This window comes from Podarcis bocagei, assembly GCF_964188305.1.
Source record: "Podarcis bocagei genome assembly, chromosome: 2".
Lineage (NCBI taxonomy): Eukaryota > Metazoa > Chordata > Lepidosauria > Squamata > Lacertidae > Podarcis > Podarcis bocagei.
The window spans coordinates 101,208,689-101,225,628 of record NC_138126.1 but is presented as its reverse complement, the minus strand read 5'-3'; the positions used below and the strand labels follow the sequence as shown (position 1 = coordinate 101,225,628).

Below are 16,940 nucleotides of genomic sequence, written 5' to 3'. Positions count from 1 at the left end.
TTTTTGTCATGAACAGCAGAGATGTTCAGTCTGGACTGAACCTCTGAGCCTCTGGCAGCAAATGCTTACTTTTTGTAACATTTTTTCTATTAAGAGCCTTATAATATATATACTTGTGCTTGTATTTGCATGTATTTTTTTCAAGTGAAAGTTAACCTCAAGGTTTAGGGGGAAAACCTTGTTTGTAGAAATCTTAATTCTGTAATTTACTACATGCTAAATGCAATGAAGACATCTGGATTCTTCCTACATGATTGAGGAACAGACTCATAATCAACCATCGTGGCTAATTTCAGCCTCCACTCTTTCTGGAACCCTTTCTATGTTTTAAAGCAGACTTCATCAGCCTGGCGCCTTCCAGATATTTTGGACTACAAATCCCATCATCCCTAACCATTTGTCCTGCTGGCTGGTTCTAATGGGAGTTGTGGTTAAAACCATCTGGAGGACACCAAGCTGGGGAAGGACCGCTTTAAAATATACCATTTTGACTTGGTGCTCCCCTCCCCAAATTAAAGGAATAAGTGTTTTGTCCCAAAGGAATCCTTATTCCAGTGGTAAATTATCACCATATACCTCTCTTATGGCATGGAGACTTCCCCATGTACACATGGACAAAATATGCTTGTATTCAGCAAATTGGAATGTTTGTGAAAGATGTAAATTGATCCCAGCTACATTGACAAGGATGACCTCTGGACTAGACAATCAATAAGCATCACAGAACTACCTTTTGTGCACTGAAGTCCATAGGCTGGTATACGTAGTTTAGAGACAAGGTTGTTGAAAACTGAGAGAGATCCCTCAATAGGGTGAATGAGGAAGAGAGGCGGCTCCGTGCTTTTCACCTCATTCAGCTGCAAGACAGTTGGTCCATCTGGATTAACCAACAGGTTGTTAAAGTCCAATCTGGGTTGCTCTGCCTGACTGCCTTTTGTCTCATGGGATGATGCTTAAAAAAAAGCAAGTTACAGAAACAGATTATGAACCAGTTAATGCCACATTCAGTCTCATAAGATAATATAAGAGCAGATTGTAGGTTGGTTTTGGGACTAGTATCACTTGGCATACCCAGAATATCATTGGGCAGGTGTGGGTAAACCCCCCATTACCAGGACTGCTTATATCTGATTTCAAATGCAGAATCAGTTGTGCAATGAGCTTTTATTTTTTGGAATTAAACAAAAAAAAAAGTTATCCTCAGAGAAAACAATACACAATAGTTCTAGACTATATGTTGACTACATAGAAAATGAAAAAAGTACTCATTCTCTGTTGCTTCTGCAATAAAATAAAGAAGAAGAGAAGAAGAGTTTGGATTTGATATCCCGCTTTATCACTACCTGAAGGAGTCTCAAAGTGGCTAACATTCTCCTTTCCCTTCCTCCCCACAACAAACACTCTGTGAGGTGAGTGGGGCTGAGAGACTTCAGAGAAGTGTGACTGGCCCAAGGTCACCCAGCAGCTGCATGTGGAGGAGCAGGGAAGCGAACCCAGTTCACCAGATTACGAGACTACCGCTCTTAACCACTACACCACACTGGTGTTATTGCATCTATCTTCCCTGCTCCCAGGTAGCTAGTAGCAGTTTTTGGGTGGGTATTGATTGGGCAAACAGCATAAGAGGAAATGGTGAAAGACTCCTTAGGCCCAATCCAAGTGGCAGTCCCATTTAGCTGCTTTGGGAGCTCTGAATCGTGGCTCACCCATGTCATGTCAAGGCTGGCCCTGGAAACTAGAAAACCCTTTCTCTGGGTAGGTAGGGAGCTCCTACCTACATCACCCCTTCCTTAAGTGTCTCAAACCCAAAGTAGGGCAGATTTTAACCCACCAGACATACTTACTGTCTGTGGTCCCTGGTTTTGAAGAAAATTCTCGTAGTTTGTTAATGGTAAGCAACCTGACATCTCTCATTGACATGACAATGTCATAGTCCCTCTCCAGGGTTTGACGCACTTCTACACCCATCAAGGAATCCAGGCCCAGATCGGCCAGGGAGGTGTCGGCATTTAGGCTGCTTACGTCACGGACACCTATGAGAAAGAAATACAAGTATTATTTTTTTTTACTGCTGCTCAAGCCCCTCCAAACTGTCAATAATTTCTTCACAGATCTCTTTTCCTCGCTGACACAACATTGCTATGTATTTATTTAAATGGGTTTTTAGCATAGCTGTCTACGTTTCCCTTTTTTTAAAAAAGGGAAATTCCCTTATTCCGAATAGGATTCCTCGCAAGAAAAGGAAAAAGTTGACAGCTATGGTTTTTAGCCCACTCTAGCGTAAAAACCCTCACCACTCTAGCATAAAACCCCTCACCAAGATGATTGCTACACTTTAAAATACATAAGTAAATAAGCGAGCAGTAAAAAAGAAAAGAAAAACCAAATTTTCAGTACATTAATCATTAAAATAGTAAACAAGATAGTAGTAGCAGATAAAACAGTAACCTAAAATTAACAAAATGCTGACTGGAATAAATAAGTCTTTAAGATCCTATAACAGGTCAGCAAAGAGAGGGCCATGTATTTTTCCATTCAGATACCGCACTGTGTTCTCATGGCATTCAGTTTTATATGATTTCCTCCCTTTCATTAACCACATTTGATGCACTATTTCAAACTGTATAATAATTAGATCAACACCTTCAGCTAAGTTCCCAAACTCTTCCTCAATGTTTTATCTGATATATTTGTTTAAACTTTAAAGCAATGGTAGCTTTACAAACTGGTAGATGCTGTTTGCCCCAAGGAGGCTGAAATATAAATGACGGGGAACACGGATGAATGTTAGGGGAGCTAAATTAATAAATGTCTGCTGAATTCATCCTGAAGTATTCACAGGGCACTCTTGCCTTGTGTATGAGTCGAGTTCCTGTGGCTAAGTATGTGACTGCATGGGCATAGACCAGGCATGGCCAAACTTGGCCCTCCAGATGTTTTGGGACTACAACTCTCATAATCCCTAGCTAACATGACCAATGGTCAGGGATGATGGGAATTGTAGTTCCAAAACATTTCGAGGGCCAGGTTTGGCCATGCCTGGCATAGATAGAGGAGCAGGATGTCACCAAAGGAGAAAGGGACAGATGCTGGTTTTTAAATGCTTGCCTTTTAAAACTGGTGGCAAAAGGTAGCCAACATTTCTACTCAGAGTCACTGAAAATAGTGGACCTAAGTCAGTCACATCCATTAATTTTAATGGTACTACACTGAGTATGCCTGATGTTGGATACACAAGTTATTTAAGCAGCAGTATAAAACTACAAAACTATAAGGAGTATATTTTGCATTCACTACAGGGAATAAATGGTTGTATTGCAGATATGGAAGAAGAATATTTTGGGAAATTAAAGTAGGATGTAATGAGGATGTAATGAGGTTCCGAGTCATTTAAATGTTGGGAAATAATTTGTGCAATGCAAGAGAAAGCAAGAGCACAAATATATGTCCACATTACTGGTGTGTTAGGAAGGAATGATAATGATGGTGTTGACAGAGGGAAAGTGAGCAAACTAGCAATTTTAGAATGAGATCATCAAATGATGATAAGAATAAACAAATGATCATCAGAACATTCGACCAGTGTTTTTCTAAATTAGAAACAATCAACATACATTAAAGGCTATATTCAATACGCCTATGGTAAAAAGAATAATTCACACTACATAATTTGTTATATATAAATTATTTAGAATATAATATGAAAAAGTGAACAATTACATTAGGTCAAAGCAGAGGGAGAGAATCTGTATTTGTTGTATAACACTCCCACACTATATAGCCAGTATTTATGTAAGTGAAATATACAAATGGCTGAGCATTATCTTGAAATCTTATGTTCCAGTGGTTTAGAAATCAGTGTTTGAAGTCTGCTGGCCACTTTGGTGAGCAGAATATTCTTTAATTGCAAAGTTTAAACCACCCTCTCTTGGTATGACTACAAGGCTGGAAGTTCCACTTCTGTTTTAGATTAACTACAGTTAGCAATAGATCTGAACTTGAAACTGCAGTTAATATTAACTACGGTTTGTTGAAAATCAGCCACTTTCATATATAACGTTTTGAAGCCGGCTGATTTCATCTCCCAACATTTAAATGACTCAGCACCTTTTCATGAAAGCACGGTTAAGGTTAATGGCGGTTTGTCTGAATTTCGTTTAGCATTACGTGCAAACGCAGCCAGTGTTGGAAGAGGGTAGGAAGAAGTGGGCAGTAGTTAGTCAGCCGGAACCAAAAAGATATAAGACTTTGGACAAGAGAAGTGGGGGGAGGAGGCAGCGGTGGAGGAAGCCTCACGGGCACCTGGGGTGGTGCGCCCAGGGGCGGGGCAAGCGGCGCCCATAGGGAGGGCACACACGGTGCCCATAGGGACGGCCTGTCCACTGCTGAGGCCTCGCGACACACCCCATCCCTATCAGTGCAGCGGCGATGGCCCAGGGGGGATTTTGTCACCCCCCCCAGTGATGACACATGGGGCGAGCCGCCCCCACTTTCTCCGCCACTGGGTGGAGGTCTTTATTTCAAAGAAAGGATTGGAGCATTGTGGAAGAGACAGTTGCATGCAGAGAAAGTGGGGGGAGACAGGAGGGTTGTAAATGCTTCCCCATAATAACCCACTGTCTTGTGTAAGCCGTGCATGATGTGACAAGAATAGGTTGTTAAAAAATCGGATTTGCAGAACAAAAATCCCTATTTAAGGATTTATCAGATACAAAAGTAAAAGTATTATCAAAAATGTACAAACTGCTGCTAAAGTGGTAAACAAAAGAGGAATTTGTGAAATCAAGTATGATTTAGTGGGCCCAGGATGTGGGTCATAATATTAATTATGAACTATGGGAGAATTTATGGACGGTAAATATGAATTTTACGGCATGTTAAGCATTAAAAGAAAATATGATGAAAATGACCCACAGAAGGTACTTAAGACTTGCCAAACTAGCAAAAATGTTTAAAAAGGAAAAAAGGTAGTTCTGATAAGGTGCAATTATGTCCTTTATATAAGGGGTGTGGAAGAAGGAGAAATGAGAGAATAACTATTTTGGGGGGAAAGTTGTTGCTATTTTTTAACTGTGCTAAGATATTTAGTTGTCCGGTTTTATTTGTTTGCTTTTTAAAGGTTTTGTCAAGTAACATTTTTTATGGCCAAAAAACAAACATTGTCACTGAAGAAAAATTACCACTATGGAAGAAAAATAAACATTCTATTTCTAACAGTTCTTAATGGACAATTAAAGAAATAAAGAAAAAGGGAAAAAGGAAAATGTTGGAAATGTAGAGGGACCTTTTTTCCACATATGGTGGTCCTGTAAAGTGATCTGGGAATTCTGGGAAGTAATTTACAATGAATTAAAAAAGAAAATTCCCAAAAAAGCCTCTTGGGAATGGTAACAACAGAAGTCCTCACCCTCCCCCAAAAAGAGAATTTATTATTATATGCCACCACTGTGGCTAGAATCTTATTGGCAAAGGTGGAGCTCGAGTAGGGTGCCCACTAAGGAAGAGTGGCAATTTAACATGCTTGAATATGCTGAATTGGCAGGTGATATGATTGCTCTTACAAATGTGACCAGCAACAGAATACTGCTGGGTGGAGAGGGCTTTGTTCCAGCCCACCTCCCTGTTTTCCACAATTCCTCTCCTACAATCAGTCGGTATCCCTTGGCCACTTTGTCCTCATTAGGTTACACGTTAGAAGCCCTCCTCCCCTGCAAATATTTTTTGTACTTCTGCAAACCTTGGGGTTCCCCAAGCCTGTTGAGGCCACCCTCTTGCACATGGATGAGGTCACATAAACAGTGGCACTGACAGCCTTAACACTGGAAATTGAACTGGAAACTATTCCTTTTTTTTCACATGTAAAGGTAAAGGTAAAGGGACCCCTGACCATTAGGCCCTGTCATGGCCAACTCTGGAGTTGCGGCACTCATCTCGCTTTATTGGCCGAGGGAGCCAGCGTGCAGCTTCCGGGTCATGTGGCCAGCATGACTAAGCCGCTTCTGGCGAACCAGAGCAGCGCATGGAAACACCATTTACCTTCCCGCTGGAGCGGTACCTATTTATCTACTTACACTTTGACGTGCTTTTGAACTGCTAGGTTGGTAGGAGCAGGGACCGAGCAATGGGAGCTCACCCCGTTGCGGGGATTTGAACCGCCGACCTTCTGATTGGCAAGTCCTAGGCTCTGTGGTTTAACCCACAGCGCCACCCGCGTCCCTTTTTTCACATGTAAGTTCCTGCTAAGCGTTTCCATATTCTGGTCCCCACTCTATAATTGTCTCACTTATGCTCTCCCGAGTCTGTGCCTTGTCCCACTTTGTTCTCTGTTATGTTCTCTCTCTCTTCCAAGTTTCAAAAATGAGGGAGGTGACAGGTCCACACCTTTAAAACCCACTCCTGTGCAAACGTCTGGCCATTTTTCCTCCCACACCTAATCCTCCTTGCATCCACTTGCAACACACTGTTTTCCCCCTACGAAAGACTAGGCATGGCACAACTTTTCAAGAGCAACCCAGTTCTGTGAAATCATCCCCAGGGAACAATAGGGCTGATTGTCTTCTAGTATGAAAAAGCATAGCAGGCAATAATCAGGCCAGGAGAGATGATGCAGTGCAAGTAGCACAATACAATCCTGAAGTAACAGCAATGGATTGGGTGAGAAACAGTGGATATAAATAAACCACAAGAGTTGTAAAGAGGGCAACTTTTAATCTGCATGTTAATCAGATTTCAAAATGGTTCGTACTCTTGCAACTATTTCAGCAGCTCTGAGGGGAAGAAAAGGCCTTAACTGATGTTTCTGCTGTTTTGGTGTGCCCCCCCCCTCTCCCTCTCTCTCTCACACACACAATTCCTGCATATCTACACAAAGGGTGTATGGGGCCACCATTATAAAACTGTGGCCGTGAACCTAGAGTTGCCATATTCCAGAAAGTGGAAATTCGGACACAAAAGCCGTTCAGCTTTTTTGGCAAAGTTGTTGAAGTTATCCCCCCAAAATTGATAGTTCCTACATGGGTTGCCACACATCCGTGTTTTCTTGGACAGTTTCGTGATTTCCTGTAATTTCCGATAGACAAATCCAGGGTATGTCAGGGAAAACACAGACATATGGCAGCGCTACCATGAACTATCATAAAATACTGTAAAAATCCTGCCAGCTACACAGTGTGGCAAATTTCCTGGGCAGATTCATTACAAGCACCATAGCTAGCTCATGCTGTTAATTCATTTCACACCAGGATAGCTGTTTTATGCTAACCACTGGAGATTTTCAAAAAAGGCAACATCACAGAATTGCCGCCCATTTCCAGAGTGATATTTACCGAGAATGTGAGCAACAGCATCCACGAGGTCTTTCTGGCTGGCCCCATCACTTTTTGCCAACACTTTTTCTGCCAGGACGAAACTGGACATGACAGGCTGAGGCTGGTTGAGGAAGTGATCCAGAACTTCCAAGCATGAGCTGAGCCTCTGTGGCAGAGTCCCTCCAACCACAGTATCATTGGTGCCCATTGTCTCCAAGACAACACCCACGTCACCAATAGCGCCCCACTGTACTGCCAGGGCTGGAAAAGACAGAACGCATGGTGGTGTTTATAGAGCATATGACAAAACAAAATAGAGCAAGCAGACAGAAACAGACTTGGTGGTGCACAAAAGGCATTAGGTGGCATATGCCTAGTTCTGTGAAAACCGTTTTTTGCCTTTTACTTTCAAAAAGAAATTCCTCGGGGCTGGAGGGACTGTGCTGTTACCTGGAAGCCCATCATGCCGTCTCTGTTCACAGATGCGCTCCATGGTGGAGTTGGCAAAACCATAATTGCTCTGCCCGGCATTTCCTCTTCCACAGCTTACCGAAGAGAAAACGACAAAATGGTCCAGCTCTGGGCACTTTTGACGGGTTACTCTAGGGGGGGGGGGAAATCACAGGGAAGATGATTTGTTACTCATTTTCATGAAGATTCCTCTCTCCCTCATCTTAAGTATCATCAAGTAGAACAGTTGTTCATATTCAGTCTTCACATGCTACTTACTGGTCCAGGTTAAGCGTCCCTGAATATTTGGGTTTGTTGACTTCCTGGAAAAGTTCTGGTGTCTGATTTTCCAGCATAGCATCTTTCAAGACCTATAGGAAACCAGGAATTAGTGTTTTTCACATTTGTCCCCCACTCAGTCAAGTCAAGATACAAATCACGCTTTCCTTTTCAAAACAAATATGGAAACAGAATAGCAAATTCTGGACAAAGGGCCAACCTGGATGTACTGTTGTAAATTTAAATTGCATGTCTAAAAACGCAAATGGTAGCCATTGCAGAAGGAGGGGAATGATAATTAGTAGTTCTGAAGCTAGGGATGGTATGGTTAAACTTTCACACAATATTTGCCCTCCAGTGTGTGCTCTTTATATATTTTTAAAAAAAATACAAGCATACATTTAAAGTCAAGTCTAGTTTGGTCCTAAGAAATCTAGCTAAGATATTTTTGAAATATAAATTAGTGATTCTTCCTGATGAGGGTCAGATAAGTTCTCCTCATGCATTGCTTCTTTTACACATGTACAACATTAACAACTAATAGAACATGCCCCCCCTCGAATTTACTAGGAAACCTCACCCCTGCCCTTCAAGTTTTTCTGCTGACTACAAAATGAAGGGTAAGATTCCATTTGGTGGCTGCTGCTTCTCCTATATCATAAGCATAACCCTAGCACCTCAGTATGACTTTCCTCTTTTGACTAAACGACAACAAACGTGGAGCAATAGAGCGATAGTTTTCTGTCTTCATGACCAGCCTTCCCCAACCTGGTGCCCTTCAGATGTTTTAGACTATAACAGCCCTAACCACAGGCTATGCTGGCTGGGCTTAATGGGAGCTGGAGTACAATGATATCTGGAGACCACCAGGAAGGTTGTTCTAGAGTCTAGATCTTTCCAGAACACACTGCAGAAGAAAGCTAATCAGAATTGTTGCCTGTTAACGCGGCCCAGCCAAAGCAAACAGCAGATAAGAAGCTATCACAGCCATGTTGATCTTGAGCCACTCACCATAGCCAAGTTGAAGATGCCCCCAACTGGTCCAAGCTGAGAAGCTTCTTGTATTAAGTGTTGTGCCCCTTCAAGAGTCCCGACATCACTGGTTGACACGAGAACTTGGACACCCAACTGTTTCCATTCTTGGACACGCTTAGCCTGATAACCTGCAAATCGTGAAAATCTAGAAATGAGAATCACTGGGCACTGGATATACTTCTCATTGCAATTATTCTTCTCAGAAGTCTCGCATTGCTTCACTTTCTGGTCAGTATTTCCCCCTTCTTTCTTAATAATGGGATTAATCGTTGTCTTTTGTTTAAAGATGAACAAGTGCCTTTGCTCCTATATATATTGTGAATTTCTTATGCTAAACCTAGATGCTTCACAACTCCATTTCAGGTTCTCTCCCCAACCTCACCCCACATAATTTCCCCACCTCTTTTATAAACAAAAAGCCTGCAACCATTGTTCTTCAACATCATGAACTGACCCAATTTCTTGACTACTGCTCGCAAACTCAAATCTTTCCTTTCAAATGCTTTTCATTATCAACTCACCAGTTCGGATGCCGGAACGAGATGTTAGCACAAGCTTCTTTGCTCCTCTTTCAATCAGCCACTGAGCCAACTCCAGCCCAAATCCCCCAAGGCCTCCTGTGATAATGTACGTCTTATTTGGTGGGCAAGAAGTCCTGGATATGGCAGAGAGCTGGGTTCGCTTAGCTTCCTTTGTGGAACATTTCTCTTCTTCGTGGACCTGCAAATGATAGCGCAGACAGTTCATGAAAAACAATAATCTACAGAAAAACTGAAGCACGCTCTTTGTTTTTATAGCCTTGGTTTATGCTCTGCTGGCAAAGGATATCCCATGCAAGAAGCAAATGATAAATAAAGTGGAAGCAAGTGCTAAATGCTTTAGCTCATGGGTAGGCAAACTAAGGCCTGGGGGCCGGATCCGGCCCAATCGCCTTCTAAATCTGGCCCATGGACGGTCCAGGAATCAGCGTGTTTTTATATGAGTAGAATGTGTCCTTTTATTTAAAATGCATCTCTGGGTTATTTGTGGCGCATAGGAATTCGTTCAATTTTTTTTCAAAATATAGTCCGGCCCCCCACAAGGTCTGAGGGACAGTGGACCGGCCCCCTGCTGAAAAAGTTTGCTGACCCCTGGGTTTAGCTAGTCATGCAATCCCCTTTGGGCCAAGCAGAAGGTGGGAAAAGGCAAGGGCTGAATAGCTCTGTCTAGTGAAAAGCAGGGACATCCTCAGATTTCTGTCCCCTCCCCACATCTTGTTAAGTTTCAGCAGTGTTTTGGGTTTTTTTTTTACTGAGAGGACGCAGGGGTATGCATACCCCTAAACATTTTGTGAATCTATGTTTGGCCTCATTGAGGGCCAGTATTTCAATATGAGTAGGAAAATGGGAATAACCCTAAACATTTTCTTTAGAAAAAAAGCACTGCGTTTCAGTGAGAACAACAAACAATCCCTCTTCAAAGTGTTGGGGTTAGAACTGCTCACACATTCCCCACAGTGGGTCCTATACTGATTCCCATATATCATCAGTAAAGGCGCCAACAGATGCAGCTCCAGCTAAATCAGAATAAACTTAATCCACACTTTTGAGGTGCCCTGGTAGTGAGGATCAACCAGCTCACTAGTTAATGACCTTCCACTGGCAGGAAAAAGATTCTTCATTTAAACAGGCCTTTGGCCTTCTGAGCCAATTTGTTTTCAACTGCTCTGTGTTTTAATCTGCATTTTAAATTTCATTTACATGTCTTTTTTAAAATCTTATTTCTCTCTGGAGTTTTAACACAAACTTTTGTTATCTTGTTTGGGTATTGCTGTGAGTTTTCAAAAATTATTAGCTGCCTCCAGAAAAAGTGGAAAAGTGGGGTTTAAATGTAGCACATAAAAAATACTAGTTGTTTAAAAACCCGTGAAAAAAGGCCTTCATTAAACACCTTTAGGCGCCAGGCAAAAACATTCCCTCTTTAACCAGGCCTTTGGCTGATTAACATACAATGCCCTTTTTAAAATATGCTGGGGAGGAGGGGGTGTGTATTACTGGGTTGTTGTTATGTTTTCTGTCTCTTTATATTTTAATTTTATGTTGTAACCACCCTGAGACCTGTGAATATAGGGTGGTATACAAATTTAATAAAAAATAATAATAAATAGTGTTAACGCCACCTCTCAGTGAATTTCCCTCTCTCACTCCTAGGCCTTACTATCACCACTCATAGCTGATCAGCACAGTTTGCACACACTTGGGTCACAAATGCAGTCTTTAGATCTACCAACCATACCTTGATCACAACTTTTCCAATGTGTTTTCCTTGTGCCATGTATCTGAAGGCAGCTTCTACCTCTTCTCTGTTGAAGGCAGTGGTCCGTAGAGGTTTCACCACACCGTCTCTTATGCCCTTCGTCAGCAAGTCGGACACTATTTCCCAGTCTTGGTTTCCCTCCTCAAAAATGGCATCTAAAAGGATCCCATGGAAAGCCACGTTCTTCAAGAAAAGGGCCATTCCTACGGGGAGCAACACAGGTTTATGGGCTTTACACTCTATTATGGTCTTCACAACCAGCAAATTCCCTTTGAATATTAAAAGCAATTCACATACCAGTGGCACAGGCAGAAACAGAAGCCTTTGAAACGAAACTGCTATTTTTGAGAGTAATAACTCCTGGATTACATGAGCAAGGCTTAAGAGAGGCCAGTTCCACAGAAACACCACTCACACAGATTCATTGCAAAATGTATTAGAGACAAGCATCATGTTATTATGATGCTAGGAACAAGATGTTTAGGGAGAAAGCTAGCTCAGGAAGTGGTTTGGGGGCCATTGAAGAGTAGCGTGGTTTTGTTTCTCTGAATGACCATACTCATAAAATTAAAATAAAAATCTGAGTGAAATCTTACCAAGCGGTGTGTTGTTGGACAGGTCATATTTGCCTATTTCCAAGAAGCGTCCATGTTGAGCAAGGCAACGCAGACTGGCCTGGAGCTTCTCTTCTGATAAGGAGTTCAATACCAAGTCGACACCTGCAAATAGGAACAATATAACATTCCAGCACTGCACAGGATTCATGATGCCCTGTCTTCCTACTAAATAATCCACACACCCAATTTCTAATTAAATCTTAAGCCTTGGAAAAGGCTATATTACCTCTACCATTGGTAGTTTTCAGGACATGTTGCTCGAATGAGGTATTTCTAGAGCTGGCAAAGCTATTCGCATCAAGTTGTGGGAATCTTTTTTGGAGATATTCACGTTTCTCTTTAGAGCCTGAAATCAGACAATAAGCATTTTGTTTTAGTAAGCTCCAGTCCCTTGCAGGCAACTTTCTTCTGTAGAGGCCAACACTAAAGAGGAATAGAGCTGATTGTTTAATGCTTCCTGAAGAGATTCAAGAATTCACTGCCTCCCACAAAAAAGAATGAAATAACCAGGAAAATATTTCTTAATCACTCCCTCCATGTTTATCTCTGTGGAATAAAACATAGGCATACTTGTGATGCATACACTCTTAAAATACTGCTTCAAAAAATAAAAAATAAACTACCTCTGAACATGAATGCCTTGTTCCAATTGAGTGTCAGAATGATCAGTAAGGGCACAAAACAAGGACAATAGGGTGACTAGAAAAAGAGTGTCTCTACTTACCCACAGTAGTAAAGACACGGCAGCCCATGCTGAGGGCAATAGCAATGGCTGCTTGGCCCACACCACCTGAGCCAGAATGAATGAGCACAGTCTCGCCCTTCTTCATGCCGCCCCGAACCACCAAGGAATAGTAAGCAGTAGCATATACCACAGGAACAGAGGCTGCCTCTTCTAGAGTCCTGAAGAAAAGGAAAGAGGCCTTTCTCAGGTATCAACATATATTTTCTGAGCCAGTTATCATCTCTTGCAACTCTTCTCTACAGAGGGAAGAGGGATGGTGAACACGCAAGATCCTAGGGAATAAATGGGGAAGCTGCACTATATTTTGCATCATCCTTGACCACTGGGTTATGCTGGCTGGGACTAATGGGAGTTGGAGTCTAACAGCATCTCTGTCATAGAGTACTAGCCAATGAATTCAAAACAGTTATACTACTGGAAAAACCCCACCGCCACAAGATAGTTCTGTTGCTAACAAGGCATTATTTACATCAAATCCCAATTTGCTTTTAAAAGGTCTTCAGATCAGACAGAGTGTATGTAACCTAGCCCCCACAAGAAAGGAAATGTAAACTAGCCTACCAGTTTTGTGGAACCTCCCACAGAAACCTCTTGTCAGAGTCGACCACTGTAGCCAGTCCTTTAGCTGGTAGCAATCCCATCACTTTTTTCCCTGCAGGGTCAAGTCCTGAGAATTCCATTCCCAACATGCATTGCTGCAATGTCCAGTTTCCTGAAAAGAATGGAATGATCCCATGAAGCTACTCCAATAAAGTGTAACGCCTGGGAAAAGGTAACGTCTGATGTCTAAAAGTTTGGAACGTGGCAGCAATCAGATGCTTTTAACATCTTTGCCCCTTCCTTCTCCAAATCAGTAACCAATGATGTTACATTTCTTGATTTACTCTCAAAAGCAAGAATAGGTAAAGGGACCCCTGACCATTAGGTCCAGTCATGGTCGATTCTGGGGTTGTGGTGCTCATCTTGTTTTATTGGCCAAGGGAGCCGGTGTACAGCTTCAGGGTCGTGTGGCCAGCATGACTAAGCCGCTTCTGGCGAACCAGAGCAGCGCACGGAAATGCCGTTTACCTTCCCGCCGGAGCGGTACCTATTTATCTACTTGCACTTTGATGTGCTATTGAACTGCTAGGTTGGCAGGAGCTGGGACCGAGCAACGGGAGTTCACCCCGTCATGAGGATTCGAACCGCCAACCTTCCGATCGGCAAGTCCTAGGCTCTGTGGTTTAACCCACAGTGCCACCCACGTCCCTCAAAAAGCAAGAATAAGAACTTGCTAATATAAATAAGCTCTGCATATATATATATATTGCTCAAGGAGCTTTTCTTAAGTGTTGCATTAAATTAATTATACTAAGTGAGGCGAGAGAGTTAATCCAGTGCTATGAATGACAAAAATACAATTGAAGTGAGGAAAGGCCATTTGGCCTAGGGCACAGGAGTTCAATGTGCACAGGGAAATCAGTATCAGGAGATGTTTGCCATGTGACTCTGCTTTAAGTCAGGCCATCGGACCATTTAGCCCTGTACTGAGCATAACTGGGAATGTTCTTTGTCTTAGGCAGAAGATTTTTCCTAACAACCGCTACTTGAGATTCTTTAACTGGGCGAAGAAGCTGGGGGATTGAACCCCAGACTTTCTGCATGCAAATCATGACCGCGGAACTCTGAGCCCTCCCCTGTGTATTTATGCCTGGTTTTAGACATGGTGCCCCTTATTTTTTGATAACACACTTGCATGAAGCCCCCAAAATGGCTTACAGACCGTGTGTCACTCACAATGTCAAAATATCGCGAGGTCTCTCTTGAAAGAAAAATCCCTCCCAGCTCACCTGGAATGGCATCTGGGGAGAGTTTTCCTGTAGCCAACATAATGTCACGGAAATTGAGAGATGCATAATAGACTTTGCAGAGCTGGACATTGGGATTGGTTGTGTGGAAGTGGCGAAGCGGAGAAGCGATCCAACGGAGCGAGGAAAGATCTCCACGTGTCAATACATTCACAAATGCATATTCAGTCAGCTCCTGAGGTTGAACTGTGGCAGAACAGGAGACAGAGCAGTCAGCATTCTTCCATTGTTACAAATAAAAGTGTGTTTGCTTGTTAATTTGTAATAATCTTTATATACCACTATATCATGAAAAATATCAAAGCGGCTTACAATATCTACATATAAGACAAACACACAAACAGTTAATATCACACACCACCCACTAACCATTATGGAAAGGCGTATTTTTAATTGCCGGCACAAGCCTGGTGGCATAGAAAAGTTTTCAGCAGACATTTAAAGGTTGAAAAAGAAGGTGCCCGCTGAATCTCTGCTGGCAGAGCTTTCAACAGAACTGAACCTATGACACTAAAAGCTCTACTTTGTGTTGGTGTCAAATATGCAGGAGACAACTAATTACACTCCTACAGATGATCTCAGTGACTAAGCTGGCATATAAGGATTTACGCAGTCCCCAAGGTACTCCCAGCCTAAATTGTTCAGGGCTTTGTAAATTAATACAAGGACCTTGAACCTGGTTTGGTAGTAGATGGGCAGTCAGTGCAGATGTTTTAACAATAGTGTCTCGTGTCATCGGCCATGTGCTGTAATCACAGTTGGAAAAGAACTCATACCATTTGCTGAACAGATGCCAAATGTTCAAGAGGGCATGTGTTATTTCACAGAATCAGGATGATCATGTCCCAGAAGAACAATTATTGAGGAAAGAGACTGGGCCAAGGAGTGTCTTCTTACTTTTTGTTTTCCAGACCTTATGGCAGGAGTAGCAAGCATGGTGATCTCCAGACTGGAAGACTGCAGCTCCCATCATTCCTGGCCATCAGCCGCTTTGGCTCAGGCTGATGTAAGTTGCAGTCCAACAACATCTGGAAGACACCGTGTTGGCTAACTATGGTGTTGGGGAAATAAATACAGCGGTACCTCAGGTTAAGTACTCAATTCGTTCCAGAGGTCCGTACTTAACCTGAAACTGTTCTTAACCAGAAGCACCACTTTAGCTAATGGGGCCTCCTGCTGCTGCCGTGCCGCCGGAGCACGATTTCTGTTCTCATCCTGAAGCAAAGTTCTTAACCCGAGGTAATATTTCTGGGTTAGTGGAGTGTGTAACCTGAAGCGTATGTAACCTGAAGCGTATGTAACCTGAGGTACCACTGTATTGCTACAAGCTCGCTGACAATAAGAATCACCTTGTTTTAGCTGGAGATGTCTGAAAGAGCCCCACTTCCCATCACGATAAACATTCATCACTAGGTCATTCTGCAGAATCGTTTGCATCTGCTTGGTAGAAGGGGTGGTGGAGGGTTTAGGAGAAGAGGAGTCCAGGTTGGAAACAAAAAGGCACCTAGGAAGTAAAGCACACACTTAATCGAAGTGTAAGTTCACGTACATTTCTATCAGATGTTCATAAGTAGCGACAGGAATTGAATGCTGTCACTGGATGCTGAATTTTGGTACCTGATCCTGTTGCCCCCGGGCTCTTGGCGCAGGCAATTCACCATGCCAACAATTCCTGAAGTACCACAGCTGGTAGCCGTTAGCCACACAGGATGTTCAGAAGGTTCTGCTAGCATTTCCTGCAGGAGAGATCCCAGGCAAGCTGATTAGTTAACACAGAAAAGAAGGATTTCCAGAATGAAAAAAAGCAGCTCTCTCTTTCACTCAAACTGAGAGAGTGCACTTTTTAAAAAGCCAATAACTTCATTGAGAAGTAGATGAAAGGCCTCGGAACAAGAATGGAAAGCAGCTATTTCCTATATCGAAAACTGTTACCTTCAAAGGTTCCACCCATTTGTAGTGAGTCTCATCCACCGGCAGGAAAACAGGCTCCTTGGCAGGAACTGGCCGACGGCATAAAAAGATGGTTGCGCCAAAGGAAGATCTTTTTACAGCTACCAAATTCAGACCAGCCTTGCTAAGTAAGTCCTCCCATTCTACCTGCCAAGACAATAAATTTTAAATGTATAAGATGGGACCAAGCAAATGATTCTTGAACCAACAGTTGTCTCAGTTGCTGGCTTCACAAAACAAAGATTTTGGAAATCACCACTCTATTGTTGAGAGCTGATTTTAACTGCTGTTCTTGCCTTTTTGATCTGCTCTTTGCATCTGGTGAAAAATTATTGACTTCCATGGGGCTGCATGCAACAGATGATAGATAGATAGATAGATAGATAGATAGATAGATAGATAGATAGATATGATA

The 16,940-nt window shown here is 42.5% G+C and overlaps 1 protein-coding gene across 1 annotated transcript in view; it reads right to left on the bottom strand.

Annotated features, from left to right (window-relative positions):
• The window catches only part of FASN (fatty acid synthase), a 67,448-nt gene that overhangs the window by 5,383 nt on the left and 45,125 nt on the right, over nt 1-16,940 (bottom strand). Inside the window, exons 24-39 of the mRNA XM_081184509.1 lie at nt 16,508-16,672; nt 16,193-16,311; nt 15,925-16,079; nt 14,558-14,761; nt 13,290-13,440; nt 12,708-12,886; nt 12,210-12,329; nt 11,963-12,085; nt 11,346-11,569; nt 9,593-9,791; nt 9,048-9,199; nt 8,037-8,128; nt 7,758-7,909; nt 7,326-7,568; nt 1,845-2,033; nt 731-952 (exon numbers count right to left, since the gene is read on the bottom strand). Coding sequence (XP_081040635.1) covers nt 731-952; nt 1,845-2,033; nt 7,326-7,568; nt 7,758-7,909; nt 8,037-8,128; nt 9,048-9,199; nt 9,593-9,791; nt 11,346-11,569; nt 11,963-12,085; nt 12,210-12,329; nt 12,708-12,886; nt 13,290-13,440; nt 14,558-14,761; nt 15,925-16,079; nt 16,193-16,311; nt 16,508-16,672 — 2,689 coding nt within the window. The remainder of the gene's footprint in view (nt 1-730; nt 953-1,844; nt 2,034-7,325; nt 7,569-7,757; nt 7,910-8,036; nt 8,129-9,047; nt 9,200-9,592; nt 9,792-11,345; nt 11,570-11,962; nt 12,086-12,209; nt 12,330-12,707; nt 12,887-13,289; nt 13,441-14,557; nt 14,762-15,924; nt 16,080-16,192; nt 16,312-16,507; nt 16,673-16,940) is intronic.